The sequence below is a fragment of the Pseudophryne corroboree genome, chromosome 4 (assembly GCF_028390025.1).
Source record: "Pseudophryne corroboree isolate aPseCor3 chromosome 4, aPseCor3.hap2, whole genome shotgun sequence".
Lineage (NCBI taxonomy): Eukaryota > Metazoa > Chordata > Amphibia > Anura > Myobatrachidae > Pseudophryne > Pseudophryne corroboree.
The window spans coordinates 198,604,343-198,622,685 of NC_086447.1; the positions used below are offsets into that span (position 1 = coordinate 198,604,343).

Here is an 18,343-nt window from a genome sequence, read left to right on the forward strand (position 1 = left end):
TTTTCCTGTTATGATGGAGGCATGACTATATATTGTTATTAAATTGGGGACATTACTATATATTTCTATTATACTGGAGGTATCACTAAATATTTTTATTATACTGGCGGAAGCACTATATATTTCTATTATACTGGAGGCATTACTATATATTTTTAGCCTTGCCTCCAGATTCCCCCCAAAAGGGGCTGTCTTGTCATGTAGCCACTCCCACTAGCAGCATGTGACCACGCCCCCTCACAACACATGACCATGCCCATTTTTCGGCACTCAGTACCACTAAGAAAATATTTATACTTGCACCACTGCTTACAACCGAAAATCAGGTGACCCTCCCGGCCCCCCAGAAGAGCAGGCAAGTCTCCTGATTTTTCAGGTCCCAGTGAGTAGTGAGTAAAGTGGGCGGTCAATGACGCGATTCTTGCTGAATCACGTCATCATAGCCACACACCCTGCTGTATAATGCCAGTAATTGCGGCGTTACAGAGAAGGGGGCATGGCTTAAATGATGTGCCTCGATAACCCCACCCCCAACCCCTATGCACATCAGAGCCCTGCCCCGCCGACTTGGCTGCTGTCTCCCGGGTAGAGCAACCAGGATGTCAGCATGTATGCTATATTCCCTATCACATGTACACACAGACACATTCACAGTAGTGTTAATTTTGTTGGGAGCCAATTAACCTACCAGTATATTTTTGGATTGTGGGGGGAACCCACACAAGTACGGGGAGAATATATCAACTCTGCATAGTTAGAGCCATGGTGGGAATCGAACCCATGACCTCAGTGCTATCAGACAGTAATGCTAACCATTACATCATCCATACTGACTCCAATTTTCTTGTGGATTCTAGTAAACATTAGACAAAATTCTAGTAAACGTCCCAAAGTTTTACAGAAGAATTTTAGGAAGTGTACAGCGTCCGCTAAACCCATAGAATCGAAAAAAATATCTTCTGTGTTATGGAAAAAAGTGTGAATGAGAATTCACTGGAAAAACTTAGGTAAAAATAAACAAATATCGAAGTGTAGGGAGTCTATTTCGGTTATTCAGATTTTTCTAAGTAATGCACATACTGTACATAAGCTAGAGAGTGGTGCACATGTTATATGCCAGAGGTTCTCAAACTCGGTCCTCGGGGGCCCACACAGTGCATGTTTTGCAGGTCTCCTCTCAGAATCGCAAGTGAAATAATTAGCTCCACCTGTGGACCTTTTAAAACGTGTCAGTGAGTAATTAATACACCTGTGCACCTGCTGGGTTACCTACAAAACATGCACTGTGTGGGCTCCCGAGGACCGAGTTTGAGAACCTCTGTTATATGCAATAATAAAATGCATAAATATTTAGCAAATTTACTGGAATCGATTATTCATAATCATTGATGGTTTATGGCTGATGTTGAATACTTTTGCCATCAATCGGTGAGAACTAGATGGTTTCCCTCCATCGATGGCACAGTATAACCAAATGTTTTGGTTTTTATTTTTTTACAAGGTGCCGGGACACAGAGCATTAGAGCATAGCTCCACTCCCACCCCAACACCCATGAAGCCCTGCCACCAGGTTCTTATTGGTCCACGGGCCAGTCAGGGAAAGTAAAGGGATGACCATCAGTTGGTGAAACCATCGATGTTCATCCATAACATAGTTGGTAACCATTGATGGCCATTTGTTATTTTGCCATTGATGGTTACTACACCGATGGCCATCCCTAATGGAGTCGAGTCTATATTGTATTAATTTATTTATATATTCTGTATGGCTGTACAATTAGGGAGATGCATTTGAGTCAGACTTGCCTACTCTCCCGGAATGGCCAGGAGGCTCCCGAAAATCGGGTGACCCTCCCGGCCCCCCGGAAGAGCAGGCAAGTCTCCCGATTACAGGGGTCCCCCCCTGCCCTGCCGCCCACTTAGCGAGTAAAGTGGGCGGTCCGGGCAGGCGATGACGCGATTCTTGTTGAATCGCGTCATCAAAGCCACGCCCCCTGCTGTATAATGCCGGTAATAGCAGCATTACACAGCGGGGGGGGGGGGGGGGCTTACACGGGACGATCCCGTAGTCACGCCCCCGGCCCGCCTCAGCCACGCCCCCGGCCCACCTGTGCCACGCCTCCGGCCCACCCCCCTCTGCACTCACATCGCAGCCCGCCCCCCTGCCGAGCCGACCTGGCTGCTCTCTCCCGGAGAGAGCAGCCAAAAAGTCGGTAAGTATGATTTGAGTACACAACAATAAAACAGGAAGTTTAATGAAACATAAAGTGGGAGAGCACCTGCATGCAAGACTTTACAATTTACATACAAATTCCCCTCGATCAACCAGGGATACTGAATGGTTCCTCTTTGCAAGATAGAAAGACTTATTTTATATTTATTAACCATTTTTTCTTCTGACTCCTTATTTCCTTCTCATATGTTATGCCGAATGCCAGTGGCTCCAGTATGCTAATGAAGATGAAACTATGTCAGCTTGTTTCCAGTCTAGATATGTCCTTACTTGATACTAGTGTAGTGTGTGAGGATGGCAATATAATAATAATGATGGTAGGTCAATGTACACATAAGCTGTCTTACCCTGTTCCTCATCTGGCTCTTCAGGCCCCTCTTCCTCTTGCTGTACAGGGTTCTGTAGATTTGTGACCAGCCCCACATTCTCTTTCCTGTAAAAGTCAATCAACTCCTGTAGGTTTGGGAAAAAACGCATGGAAACGCCTTCTGATGCCTGTATAGAAATAATATGTTTTTTTTTATTGGGATGGGTACTACTAGACAAAATTTAAAAATAGTGCTGTGCCACACAAGAGACAATAAATAGGATTTTAATACCTACCGGTAAATCCTTTTCTCCTAGTCCGTAGAGGATGTTGGGGTCCACTTCAGTACCATGGGGTATAGACGGTTTTTCAGGAGCCACGGGCACTTTAAGACTTTTCAAGGGTGTGAACTGGCTCCTCCCTCTATGCCCCTCCTCCAGACCTCAGTATAGGAACTGTGCCCAGGGAGACGGTCATTTCGAGGAAAGGATTTACTTTTATACTAATGGTGAGATTCATACCAGCTCACACCTCAACCATGCCACACAACCTGGCATTCAACATGACCAACAGGCATGAACCATTTACAGCAACATGCTGAAAACAAATGAAACACAACTTGTGTAACTATAAAGAACAAACTGCAGGTAAAGTACGCACTGGGTCGGGTGCCCAGCATCCTCTACGGACTAGGAGAAAAGAATTTACCGGTAGGTATTAAAATCCTATTTTCTCATACGTCCTAGAGGATGCTGGGGTCCACTTCAGTACCATGGGGTTATACCAAAGCTCCAGTACGGGCGGGATAGTGCGGATGACCCTGCAGTACCGACTGACCGAACTTGAGGTCCTCATAGGCCAAGGGGTCAAACATAAAATTTAGCAAATGTGTTTGACCCTGACCAAGTAGCTGCTCGGCAAAGTTGTAAAGCCGAGACGCCCTGGGCAACCGCCCAGGATGAGCCCACTTTCCCAGTAGAATGGGCCTTCACCGACTTCGGTACCGGCAAGCCTGCCGTAGAATGAGCGTGCTGAATTGTCCCTCTGATCCAGCGCGCAATAGTCTGCTTAGAAGCAGGACACCCAATCTTGTTGGGAGCATACAGGACAAACAGAGCCTCTGTTTTCCGTCATCGAGCTGTTCTTGCAACATAAATCTTCAAAGCTCTAACCACATCTAGAGACTGTGACTCAGTGAAAGTGTCAGTAGCTACTGGCACCACAATAGGTTGGCTTATGTGGAAGGACGAAACCACCTTTGGAAGAAATTGTTGACGAGTTCTTAACTCTGCCCTATCTTCATGGAAGATCAGGTAAGGGCTCTTGTGAGACAAGGACCCCAACTCAGACACCCGCCTAGCGGATGCCAAGGCCAAAAGCATCAGCACTTTCTAAGTGAGAAACTTCAATTCTATCTCCTGCAGAGGTTCAAACCAATCTGATTGAAGGAACTGCAACACCACATTAAGGTCCCATGGTGCCACTGGAGGCACAAACGGAGGCTGGATGTGCAGAACCCCTTTCACGAACATCTGAACTTCTGGAAAGGAGGCCAATTGTTTTTGAAAGAAAACTGATAAGGCCGAAATCTGGACCTTGATTGACCCCAATCTAAGGCCCGCATCCACACCAGCCTGCAGAAAATGGAGAAAAACGTCCCAACTGAAACTCTTCTGTAGGAGCCTTCTTGGATTCACACCAAGACACATATTTTCTCCAAATACGGTGGTAATGTTAGGACGTTACTCCTTTCCTGGCCTGAATAAGAGTAGGGATGACTTCCTTGGGAATACCCTTTCGGGCTAGGATCCGACGCTCAACAGCCATGCAGTCAAACGTAGCCACGGTAAGTCTTGATACACACACGGCCCCTGCTGTAGTAGGTCCTCTCGAGGAGGAAGAGGCCGAGGATCTTCTATGAGCAACTCCTGAAGATCTGCATACCAAGCCCTCCTTGGCCAGTCTGGGCAATGAAGATTGCTCAAACTCTTGTTCTTCTTATTATTTTAAGAAGTTTTGGAATCAGTGGAAGTGGAGGGGAAACATATACCAACCGAAACACCCACTGGGTCACCAGTGCATCCACTGCTATTGCTTGAGGGTCTCTCGACCTGAAACAATATCTCTGAAGCTTCTTGTTTAGACGAGATGCCATCATATCTACTTGAGGAACTCCCCAAAGACTTGTCACCTCTGCGAAGACTTCTTGGTGGAGGCCCCACTCTCCTGGATGGAGATTGTGTCTGCTGAGGAAGTCTGCTTCCCAGTTGTCCACTCCCGGAATAAAAATTGCTGACAGAGCTCTAACATGTCTTTCTGCCCAGAGGAGAATCCTTGTCACCTCTGCCATTGCCGCTCTGCTTTTCGTTCCGCCTTGCCTGTTTATGTACGCGACTGCTGTTACATTGTCCGACTAGATCTGCACGGGATCTTGAAGAAGATGTACCGTTTGTAGAAGGCCGTTGTAAATGGCTCTCAACTCCAGAACGTTTATGTGAAGGCAGGCTTCCTGACTTGACCAATTTCCTTGGAAGCTTTCCCCCTGTGTGACAACTCCCCAGCCTGGGAGACTTGCATCCGTGGTTATTAGGACCCAATCGTGAATCCCAAACCTGCGTCCCTCTAGTTGGTGAGAACTGTGTAGCCACCACAGGAGTGAAATCCTGGCTTTGGGGGACAGGATTATTTTCCGGTGCATGTGTAGGTGGGATCCGGACCACTTGTCCGACAGGTCCCACTGGAATACTCTGGCATGAAATCGGCCAAACTGTATGGCCTCGTAGGCCGCTACCATTTTCCCCAACAACCGAATGCATTGATGGATCGACGCGCTTGTTGGTTTCAATATTTGTTTGACCATTTTCTGGATTTCCAGATCCTTTTCCACTGGAAGAAATACTCTCCGTACTTCTGTGTCCAGAATCATCCCTAAAACGGACAATCTTGTCGTCGGTTCCAACTGCGACTTTGGAAAATTCATGATCCAACCGTGTTTTTGGAGTATTGACAGGGAGAGTGCAATGTTCTGCATCAACTGTTCCCTGGATCTTGCTTTTATCAGGAGATTGTCCAGATAAGGAATTATATTGACTCCTTTTTAACGAAGGAGGACCATCATCTCCGCCATCACCTTGGTGAATACCCTCGGTGCCGTGGAGAGTCCGAACGGCAACGCCTGGAACTGGTAATGGCAATCCTGTACTGCGAATCTCAGATAAGCTTGGTGAGGAGGATAAATGGGAACATGCAAGTAAGCATCTTTTATGTCTACTGACACCATGAAGCCCCCCTCTTCCAGACTGGAAATCACTACCATCAGGGATTCCATCTTGAACTTGAACCTTTTCAGGTAGAGATTCAGATTTTTCAGGTTTAAAATCGGTCTAACCGAGCCTTCCGGCTTCGGAACTATGAAGAGGCTGAATAAAAAACCTTCTCCTTAATGTGCCAAGGGTACCAGGACAATGACCTGATCCTGACATAATTTTTAAATTGCCGTTGTTACTGCCTCTCTTCCCGGAAGAGAAGCTGGCAAGCTCGATTTGAAAAATTGGCATGGGGGGACGTTTTGAAACTCTAGTTTGTACCCATGGGACACTAATTGTAAGACCCATTGGTCCAGGCCAGATTGAATCCAGATTTGGCTGAAAAGTTTCAGATGTGCTCCCACCCGAGCGGACTCCCGCAAGGGAGCCCCAGCGTTATGCTGCAGATTTGGCAGAAGCAGGGGTGGACTTCTGCTCCTGCGATCCGGGAGACGCTGCGGATTTCTTTCCTTTTCCCCTTCCCCTACCTGCAAAGAAGGGGGAACCTTTGGCCTTTTTGTATTTGTTGGGCCAAAAGGACTGTATGTGAGAGTGATGTGTCTTTTTCGCCGGTGTAGGAGCATAAGGCAAGAATGTCGACTTACCTGCGGTAGCCGCTGAGACTAACACATCCAGCCCATCACCAAACAAGGCCTCACCCTTATACGGGAGAGCCTCCATATTTCTTTTGGAATCTGCATCAGCATTCCACTGGCGAATCCACAACACCCTCCGAGCCGATACTGCCATGGTAGCAGTTCTTGATCCCATGAGACCAATATATTTCATGGTTTCTAGTACGTACACAGCAGCGTCTTTGATATGACCTAACGTTAGGAGTATCTCGTCTCCATCTATTGTGTCAATATCTAATGACAAGTTTTCTGACCACTTTTCAATAGCACTACTCACCCACGCACAGACAATGGTAGGCCTGAGTAGTGTCCCATTGACCACATCAATAGATCACCTCACTCACTTGCGGTCTGTCGGCTCCTTAAGTGAAGCCATTCCAGGCGCAGGGAGAAACACCATTTCTCTTTTATCACAGGGCCCTGTCTAAAATGCGGGGTGACTCCCACCTTTTGGAAAAAGGTAAGCTGCCTGAATTCCTTTTGGGAATCTGAAATCTCTTTTCAGGTTAAATCAGACTCCCTCCAAGAGACTGTTCAACTCCTGAGGTGGAGGGAAAATTACATTACTTCTTTACTTAAGTAAACTCCATGTGGTAATAGAGGGGGCTTCGTAACTTCTAACACCTCCTTTATAGCTAAAACATGTTTTGAATGCTTTTTGCTAACTTAGGACATATTGCCCTGGAATCACTAGTGTCGACACAGGAATCAGAGTCCGTGTCGGTAACAGTTTGTACTACTTGTGCAAATTTGTATGTGACCCAGAGGGGTCCCTGTGAATGAAAGGCAGAACTATTAAAAATCACATCATCAACAGATTATATTCAGTTTTCTGTATGAGATTCGGTCCAACCTCTTACTGATATGATTCACACTATCATGTAACCTTTCACCCAATCAGGCACTTGGTGTCATATTACACCTCTGTGTCTCTAACATGTCTCCCACAGAGGAAGAATTCCCTGCCACAGACATGTCACACACGTGCACAACCACACCACACCACAGACACTCCGGGACTTATAGGGGACAGACCCACAGTAAAATCTGTCAGAGGGACACAGATAGGATTTGCCAGTTCACAACCCAACGCCAGTAACACAATGTCTGTGAACACAAAATGGCCACTGACATGCAGCGCTTTTATAATGTTAATCACACAATTATATAGCACCAAATTCACTGTGGCCCCCCCCTGTTTTGCACCCTGATACTTGTTCAGTAGTGGAGGAGGACCAGCGTTGTCTCTGCAGCCAGAGGAGAGAGAGAAAATGGCGCTGAGCAGTGTGCTGGCTGACTGAGGAGGAAGCTCCACTCTTCAATGGTGTGTTTCTCCTCAGCTTTTATGAGGTCATTTTTTATACTGGCGGGGGTAGGACTGTGCCTCAGCAATTTATGTCCCTTATGCCAGTTTCCATAGGTTTCATGCTGCCCAGGGCGCCCCCCCCTCCCCCGCGCCCTGCACCCTGCAGTGCCTGTCTATGTGTGGGCAACATGGCGCGCTGCGCTCCCGCCAGCTGCGCGGTACCTTTAGCCGTCACTTTCTTGAGTGAAGATCTGTCTTCTAGCACTCACCTGTCTTCTGACTTCTGGCTCTGTGAGGGGGGTGACGGCGTGCTGTGGGAGTGAGCATCTAGGCACGGCTAGCGTTCAGTTCCCTTCAGGAGCTAATGGTGTCCTGTCAGCCAGAAGCAGAGCCATGAAACTCTTTAGGAAGTTGGTTCCTACTTCTGCTCCCTCAGTCCCACGAAGCAGGGAGACTGTTGCCAGCAGTTCTCCCTGAAAATAAAAAACCTAACATAAGTCTTTTCAGAGAAACTCAGTAGAGCTCCTCTGGAGTGCATCCAGTCTACCTGGGCACATTTCTAAAACTGAGGTCCGGAGGAGGGGCATAGAGGGAGGAGCCAGTTCACACCCTTGAAAAGTCTTAAAGTGTCCATGGCTCCTGCGGAACCGTCTATACCCCATGGTACTGAAGTGGACCCCAGCATCCTCTAGGACGTATGAGAAATATAGTATGATATTTAATACTAATAAGCTGGGTGCACACTGGAGCAATGGGGGTAATTCTGAGTTGATTGCAGCAGCAAGTTAGTTAGCAATTGGACAAAACCATGTGCACTGCAGGGGGGGCAGATATAACATTTGCAGAGAGAGTTAGATTTGGGTGGGTTACTTCGTTTCTGTGCAGGGTAAATACTGTCTGCTTTATTTTTACACTGCAAATTAGATTTCAGTTTGAATACACCCCACCCAAATCTAACTCTCTCTGCACATGTTATATCTGCCCCCCCTGCAGTGCACATAGGCCCTCATTCCGAGTTGTTCGCTCGGTATTTTTCATCGCATCGCAGTGAAAATCCGCTTAGTACGCATGCGCAATGTTCGCACTGCGACTGCGCCAAGTAACTTTACTATGATGAAAGTATTTTTACTCACGGCTTTTTCTTCGCTCCGGCGATCGTAATGTGATTGACAGGAAATGGGTGTTACTGGGCGGAAACACGGCGTTTCAGGGGCGTGTGGCTGAAAACGCTACCGTTTCCGGAAAAAACGCAGGAGTGGCCGGAGAAACGGTGGGAGTGCCTGGGCGAACGCTGGGTGTGTTTGTGACGTCAACCAGGAACGACAAGCACTGAAATGATCGCACAGGCAGAGTAAGTCTGGAGCTACTCTGAAACTGCTAACTCGTTTGTAATCGCAATATTGCGCGTACGTCGGTCGCAATTTTAAGAAGCTAAGATTCACTCCCAGTAGGCGGCGGCTTAGCGTGTGTAACTCTGCTACATTCGCCTTGCGAGCGAACAACTCGGAATGAGGGCCATGGTTTTCTCCAACTGCTAACAAATTTGATGCTGGGATCAACTCAGAATTAGGCCCAATGTCGGGTTGATTTGCCTTTTCGTAATGACAAATCGTCTACATCGCTTAGTATGTATGGGTGATTGCGCACTCCCTCGGACCCTAGGTTTGATGTGCTGCACATCAAACCTAGCGATATCACTAGCGACCTTGTTTATGCTTATGATTGAGGGAACATGATCGTTCTGTCCTTCATAAAATTCGTTCCAGTGTGTGCACAGAATCTGGGCTCAAGGGCTTTCGTTACGATGTCAGAATGAATTCCCGTTGTTCCAGTGTGTAACCCAGATTAAGAATAATGTACAAGGTAAAAAGTCTCTAGGATGACCCAGACCCAATACCCATCCATACCTCTTAGAAAAGTAAAACTCTCTTAAAAAGTAAAGTATAAATGTTGTTTCCTTCGTCAATTCTTTGTTTTCACAAACTATACTGTTTTTTCTCTTACTTTTGGATGCTCAGAGCGTATCTACCCTTATGATTTTGTTTTGTGGCCCCCACTTCTCCCCTACCCCCCCCTAACCTCCCATACCCCCCCCCCCCCCCCCCCTTTCCTCAATCTCCGACCTTTTTTGTTGTTTTCTTTTATGCTTCTTACTGCATTTAAAATTTGTGCCGGGATGTAATAAAGGGCTTAATTCAGACCTGATCGCTAGGGTGCGTTTTTTGCATCCCTGCGATCAGGTAGGCGCTGCACAGACCATGACTTACTCTTCCAGTGCGATGATCGGGGCCGTAGCTGGCGTCAGAAACCCTCCCTTCAAACGCCTGGTCCCTCCTGCGTTTTTCCGGACACTCCTCTAAAACGATCAGTTGCCACCCATAAACGGCATCTTCCTGTCAGTCACCTTGCGATCGCCTGTGCGATCGATTTTCTTGCGCCATCCCGTCGCTGCCCAGCGATCCTTGTCGCTGCGGACCGACGCGCCTGCGGATTGCGGTGCATACGCATGAGCAGTTCAGACCTGATCGCAGGCTGTACGAAAACGGAACCTAGCGATCAGGTCTGAATTAGGCCCAAAGCCCAAGTTCGGTGGCCGTGTGGGATGCGACCAAACGACAACGTTTTTAAAGGGGCAATCATGTACAAGGATAAACCATGCCTTGTACATGATGCCCCTTTAAAAAAACATCCAAGTTCGGCCGGTATCCTGCACGGCCACCAAATTCGGACTTCATTTCATCCTGCCCTTGGTCTGTATTGGGCTCATGTTGCCCTTGTTCTGTTTTTGTATTTACTCCTATTTTGAGTGACCATTCAAATCAAAGAATTATAATAAAAAAAAGTAAAGTATTATCTTCATACTCTGGACCTTCAGTTGTCCATCTTTAATACAGGTATACAGGCATCTCATGTTTGTTTGTTTTTAAAGATGTTTCTGCGAGCAGTTGGGGTACTGACTTCCACATAGCACAGTACTGCACAGCAAATCTGCAAGGCTGTTATTCACTGAGCTGCAAAGTTCTCATGATACTTAGTGGGATATTGTATGTAGGATACATTATTTATTTTCTTTTTCGTCCCATAGAGGTGCAAGCAAAATTAAGAAATGTTTTACTTACAGTAATACCCTAAAGTGCATGCAGCTGTACACTGCATAAAGCTCCAGGGGGAGCTTGTGTCTATTCTGGTCCATAGTTTGCATAGAGAAGCTACTGTATTCCCTTTTAACTAGAGATGTGCGCCATACCATTTTTGCGCTGGTTTTGGTTCTAATTTGTCATCTGGTTTTGATTTTGGATTCAGTTTCGGATTTCGGCCGTCACTAGTTTTGGTTTTGGAATTTTTTTCCAACCCCCCCCCCCCCCCCCCGGTAATATCACATAATTTAGACCTTCTTTTATTGCTACAGTATTATTAACTTCAATAACATTCATTTCCAGTCAATTTTGACCATCTCACAGCTTACAATAGAGTTTTCATCCGCTTTAGGCCAAAGGCTACAGCTAACTGGAAGGTTACTAGGTGACAGAGCAGCGGCACAAACACACGACGGTTTATAGTACATCTAAGAAACACTGCCACACAGCAGAGGCAGAAATGAAAATGCAAGATAGCATTGTCTCACTGGTGTACTGTGTACTGGTATATAGTGCGCTGAACAGTACAAACAAATTATACAATATATTTTTTTAGTCTTTTTTTAACTGGCAGGTCAGCTCACTCTGGAGTCAGACCGCTTTACACACATGCATTGGGGTACAGCGTACTGGGGTGCAGTGCGCAGTACAAACAAATACAACATTTTTTAAAAACTTTTTTTGCTGACAAATATAGTCTCACTGGGTGAACGCAGTGGGTGGAGCCTGTGGAGTCAGGCCAGCACCACTGTGATGAAATCACAGCTTGTGGATGGACACAGCACAGCCCCTTAGATGAACACAGTGACAGAAGCACAGCCCCTTATATGGACACAGCGACAGCAGCACAGACCCTTAGATGGACACGGTAAGAGCAGCACAGCCCCTTATGGACACAGTGACAGCATTTGTATTCCGCACCGCCACTTGGATGCAGAGCACAGCATACAGCAGCGTGACTGGAGGAAAATGGCGCTGAGTCCCAGCCGCAGCTCCTTATATGGAATCCAAAACCTGCGAGAACCCAATGCCGTGAGGATGACGTTCGACCTCAATCTGAAATACGAGCATGGCAGGAACACCCAAGCCGTGGCTTGGGTAGACTCTGAATACATAGGTTTGGAGTGGTTCGGTACTCTTAACATGGCAACCTGCTACAGAGGAGCAATAGAGCACGGTACAAATAAGCTAAGCATAAACAGGGGTGCCAAGAGGGAAAAGCGGCTACAGTGTATTGTACCTGAGTCTGCGAAGGAAGCATGTTTATAAATTATTACCCATCATATGTCTCTGCTGGAACTGATAATCATGTGGCTGCCAGGACCTGGAAGACACCACTGCAGCCAGGACCAGGTGAGTGAACACTGGACCATGTCATCTGTGTTGAAATGATGAATGCAGACATGGTCACTGCTGACATTTTGACCAGGCTGAAATTCTGAGGTCAACACTATGAATGTCGTTTATTGCTGTCAACATAACAAACCACACCCGTTAGATTTTTCTCTTGAAAACAATTAATTAATCCATCAGAGAGGCTTCAGTAAGCAAGTTGGAGGCTGAAGCACTGGTGGGAATTCTGGAACTGATACTGTGAGTTTGGCTGCAGAGATAGTACAGACATAGAATACCCAAGTAGAGGGAAGCAGTCTAGAGTTAACTGTAAAGTTTGTTGCCTGCACGGACAGAAGAAGACATAACTGGTGACAGACAAATGGCAATAGTGCAAGCAAGGATGCAGACAGACAATTCTCAAGCGTGTCAAGTTTGTTGTTTGTCAGTGTAACCTGTCTTATACAACTAAATTAAGTGATGGAGGAGTAAATAAAAGAAAGTAATTACTTTGTGAGATACCAAAATTGACAAGCAATATAACTTTCTAATATATATATATATATATATATATATATAAAATATATAAATGTAATGATACTGTGTTGGGAGTAGGGAGGCCAATCCCGGGATCGGGATCGGCGGGATCCCGGGATTTGGCCCCTAAAACACCGGGATTGTAATCCCAGGATTGCGCCTTCCAATCCCGTTATTTTCGGGATTATACTGCGCATGCGCATTTCATTCAGCCCGCTGTGTTGGGCTGTGTGCAGGGCGCCGCATGCGGCGTGACGTCACAGGTCACGCAGCGTAGACCCCCGCCGACCCGCCCCTTCAGCCGCGCCCGCCAGCCATTTTAAGCGGAGGCTGGAGTGCGGGAGAGCAGGGGACGAGGAGGGCTGCCTGCAGCGCGGACGGTGCTGCTGGCGCACATACCCCCTCAGACAGCCGCAGGCGGCAGGAGTCAGGACCCTCACCCCCACACACTAGTATGGCGGCCGCGGCACACAGTAAGTAGAAGTTGGGTGACGGGGGTGGAGGAGATCGGCTGGCTGCTTTCTGTCAGTGACACTGATGCAGCTTGGTGTGTGGTGGTGGGTGAAACGCCCTGGCTGCCTTTACTCACAGCAGTCTCACACTCACTTTTTTTTGTAGCCTGAAGGGAGAAGGAGGGAGCCCTGTCAAGGGAGAAGTAGGGAGCCCTGTCCTGCTGCCAGAGTCCTCCAGAGTCCAGTCCACTGCCCAGGCCAGGCCCAGGCCCCATCCCCCAGTAAAGCAGCGGCCATTTTAAGTGGAGCCCAGAGGAGAGGAGAGGACCAGGAGACACCTGCCCAGAGGGCCCCAACAAACCCACCAATCCCACTCCTGTGGTGACAGCACACAGTAAGTAGCTGCAGTGGGGAATGGGGATGAGAGCTGCCTGTGCCTGTCTGTCACAGCCTGGGTGACTTCTTGCAGCTGCATAACTAGTAGTCACTCAGTAGTAGAGTCAGACAGATATTTTATTCTGGCCTGGGGGAGGGGGCAGCATGTTTCTAATATTAATTTCTGGTGAATTGATGCTGTGCCATGAAGATGATTATGTATGTGTTGTTGTTGTTGTGTGTATATATCCTTTTTTTTCCTGTAGGCCTGTACTGGGCCATGAAAGAGATATATTTTTTTTATATACCTGTGCTGTAGTGTGGTGTTGGGGCCCGGGTCATGCCTCAGCTGAACCCTATAACACCAAAGGAATAACATAACATTCATGGCCCAGCACAGGCCCATAGGAAAAATATATATATATTTTTTTTTTTTCAGACTGTGGGCCTGTGCTGCTGGGCCACCCATGATAAATGTTATTTTATTGCTTGCTGTGGTGGAGTGTTGGGCCCAGCCGTGGGTCGACTCATGATAGTTTCCTCTTTTTCCTGTAGGCCTGTGCTGGGCCATGAATGTTATTTATTTCATTTTTATACCTGTGTTGGGGGGCCATGCCTCCGCTGAACCCTATAACACCAAAGGAATAAAATATCATTCATGGCCCAGCACAGGCCCATAGGAATAATATATTTTTTTTATTTTTCAGACTGTGGGCCTGTGCTGCTGGGCCATGATAAATGTTATTTTATTCCTGTTGTTGTGTTATTTATGGTCTTGATTGGGCTGGGGCGGGGGACGTCAAAGACTTTTATTTATTGCACGGTGTTTGTACTCTGTAGTGTGTGTGTGTTTATATACATTTTTTTTTCTTCTGCTTTTGAAAATTGTTTATTTATGCTAATAATATTGATAAGATTGGATAGGGAAGAGACTCGGCAGTCGGTGGCACATGCAGTACATCGCGAACGCAAGAAGTTTATGTAGAGTTTTTTTTTTGTTGTTTAACTAATGCAAATCCAAAATACTTTATTTCAAGTCTTTGTTTTATTTTACCTCATTTTTTTGGTTTGTCACTCAGGAATCAGGATTTGGAACTTTGGATAGTTTTTAGACAGTGGATTGCTAAGTACCGGTCTATAACGACCCGTCACCCGGCTTATTGAACGAAGCAGACTCTACCTTGACCTGACACCGTCCCCTGGCCCCTTGGTTCACCAGTCCACCACTACCACCACCACCTCCTCCTCCTCCTACTGGACTGGACCCTGGACGACCTATTAGCCTGACCATCGTTTTCAATGACTGCCTCAAATTCAAAACTACCAGTAGTAGAGTATGTTGTTTATAAGTCTGAAGGAGTGTGGAATTATTTTTTACGTGAGAAAGCCACAGGTGAAGCAGCTCAGTGCAAAGATTGTGGAAAAGTACTGAAATGTGGTGGCGGCTCTACCAAAGGCCTGCATGTGCACCTCAAGACAATGCACAAAATTTATATACAACAAAAACGGTCAAATGTTGCTACATTGAGCGCTCATGCAACAGAGTCAGACTCTGCACTGACTACTGGAACAAAGAAAAAAAGCCCTGATGCTGCAGTTGGGCCTATATTGAAATTTCTTGTAAAAAATATAGAAAATTCACTACAGGCTACTCTTTCCAGAATGGTTGCGTGTGACAGACTGCCATTCCGTATCTTCATTACGTCACCTGATGTTAGAAAAGGTCTTGAGATGCAGGGATTTACACCGCTCCCCAAATCAAAAGAAACAATAAAACAACTTGTCATGGAACATGGAGAGATGACTAGAAGGTTCATAGCAAGTCAACTTGCAAAGCTGAAGGCAGATGGAAAACGCTTCAGTCTAACTTTTGATGAGTGGACATCTACTTGCAACAGACGGTACATGAATATTAATGTTCACATTGGGCAAGCTCAGTTCTGGAGCCTTGGTATGGTTCAAGTCTTAGGATCAATGCCTGCTGAAAAATGTGTGGACCTTCTTGAAATGAAACTCTCTGTATTTGGACTTTCGCTCCAAGATGATATTGTTGCTATTTGTACTGATGGTGCCAGTGTAATGAAAAAAGTGGGCCGGCTCATATCTGCCAAACAGCAGCTGTGCTATGCTCATGGAATCCATTTAGCTGTTATGGATGTATTGTACAAGCGCCCTGAAAGTCCTTCGGCTTCAATAGCCAACATCCAATCTGATGATTCAGATGATGAAGATGAGGAGGATGAATTTAAAGTCACGGACATCAATGTTGACGACATCGCAGAACTCTCAGAAGATTACCAGACCCTGGTCAAGAGGATTAGGATGGTCATTAAAATCTTCAGACGGTCACCAACGAGAAACGATTATGTACTGCAGAAGTACATAAGAGCTGAAATTGGGCACGAGCTGAACCTAATAGTTGACTGCAAGACACGGTGGTATAGCCTTTTTGAAATGTTAAGTAGAGTTATACGTTTGAGGAGCTGTATCCTGAAAGCGATGATTGATGTTAAGTCTCAAATTCACATAACAGATGCTGATTTTGAGAGTGTGCAGGAAATTGTGTCAGCGTTGCAGCCAGTCAAACTCGTTGTAGAAGCTCTGTGTCGTCGAGATATCAACCTCATCACAGCTGATGCTGCAGTTAAATTTGCTCTTCAACAGCTGGAAAAACAGTGTTCCGGATTGGCGAAGAACCTTGCAGTTGCTGTTCGTGCCAGGATAAGTGAACGTAGAAATGAATTTGCAGGGATTCTGCAATATTTAAATAATCCACGGGCCACAAATGACAGCACATTCACTGTTGCAAAATCGGCAGAAGTCAAAAGAGCTGTTGTAACATTGTTGCTACGTCTCCATTATTTCAATCCGTCTACGTCTGGAGGTGGTGGTGGTGGTGTCGTGTCAACTGAATGTAATCAAGTTATTGAATCTTGCAGTTTAATTAATGAGATTAAGAACAACCATTCTGAAGATGGACATTCCTGTGAAGTTGAAATAAGTCTACAAGAACAACTGGAACTGTCAATGAAAGATTCTTTGACACAACCTTCTTTCCGACAGAGTCAGTCTGATGAGGAGAAGGATTTGACTAAAGCCGTCAAGACTGAGATGGTATTGTTTGAAAGCAATGGAAAGCGTGGGGTATGTCTTCAAAAGGCTTATTAATTTTTGATGACCATTACGGCTACATCTGTTGAGGCAGAACGTGCTTTTTCAGCAGCTGGCATAATTTGCACCAAAGTACGCACACGCCTGGGAGATGAAACTGTTGACACACTCTGTTTCCTACGATCATATTATAAGGACTTGCGCAGTAAATAAGCATATGTTTGTTTTCATGTGAGATTTATAGTCGGTGGTCCTGCTCAAGTCCATTCTTGTATTTTTTTTGCTCTTTAATAATTACAGTCTTTAATAGATATTATTAATAATACTGTATTTTGTGCTACTGATGCAGTGATGGGTCCAAGGGGGCTGTTTGCCAGATGGTCATAGTCAGGCTCAGGTCAGGGTCCAGTCTTTTTTTCTCTTTCATTGTTCTTAAAGTCTTTAATAAATATAATACTGTATTTTGTGCTGCTAATACAGTGATGGGCCCAAGGGGGGTGTTTGCCAGTTGGTCATAGTCAGACTCAGGTCAGGGTCCAGTCTTTTTTCTTTCATTGTTCTTAAAGTCTTTATTAAATATAATACTGTTACTGTATTTTGTGCTGCTAATACAGTGATGGGCCCAAGGAGGATGTTTGCCAGTTGGTCATGGTCAGATTCAGGTCAGGGTCCAGTCTTTTTTCTCTTTCATTGTTCTTAAAGTCTTTAATAAATATTATTAATACTGTATTTTGTGCTGCTGCTGATACAGATCAGGGACCATTCACCATTCTGTAGACTTGTTATACTAGAATAACTTCAATTTAACTTTGAATGTTTTAATACTTGTTGTATTTTGAAAATGTTAGTAAAAGCAAGTAATTTTCAGACCTTTATTTGTACTAGTCATTCATTTTTATTTTTGAAAAAGTACAGAATAAATATTAATTTCACTGACCAACTCAATCCCGGGGATCCCAGGAATCCTGGGATCGAGCATTTTTCAATCCCGAATCCCGGGATTGAAAAAATGGCCCGGGATTGGCCTCCCTAGTTGGGAGTAGAGATAGATAGATAGATAGATAGATAGATAGATAGATAGATAGATAGATAGATAGATAGATAGATAGATTTGCACCTGGACAAACTGTGCTGCAATGGAAGAGGGGCAAATACTGTACATGTTTTTATTTACCTTCAATGTAAAGACTGGCAATTTTTGTAGCCCACAAACACCTGAAAGCTTCAATTTTACTCTGCAATTCAGGTTTGAGCTTGGACATACTCCTCTTAAATCTAAATCTGCCCCACCTACAGTGCAACATGGTTTTGCCAATGTGAAAAGTTACTTGCTTATTATAATTTACTCTGAATCAGCCCTACTGTCATTTACTGTTTCATTGTCTTATTTTTTTAAATCAAATATTTTACACTTAGGTACAGTACTACTGCCATCTAATGCCTAAAGTCTAATGTTAATATTTAAATACAAATATTTGTTGAGGTGTTTGAGAAATGTACAAGGATGTTAAGGTTTGAGAAGGTCTTCTCATGTGGACAAAGAAAAAAAAAGGTGTGTTTTGGTCTACTTGATTGAAGAGTGTCTTGTATGTTAAATGTGTTGTAAACGTTTT

The 18,343-nt window shown here is 45.4% G+C and overlaps 1 protein-coding gene across 2 annotated transcripts in view; it reads right to left on the bottom strand.

Annotated features, from left to right (window-relative positions):
• INPP5D (inositol polyphosphate-5-phosphatase D) overlaps nt 1-18,343 on the bottom strand; it is a 298,231-nt gene that overhangs the window by 162,792 nt on the left and 117,096 nt on the right. For both annotated transcript variants that reach the window (XM_063915724.1, XM_063915723.1), the window contains exon 3: nt 2,581-2,728. In XM_063915724.1, the coding sequence (XP_063771794.1) occupies nt 2,581-2,728 (148 nt within the window). The remainder of the gene's footprint in view (nt 1-2,580; nt 2,729-18,343) is intronic.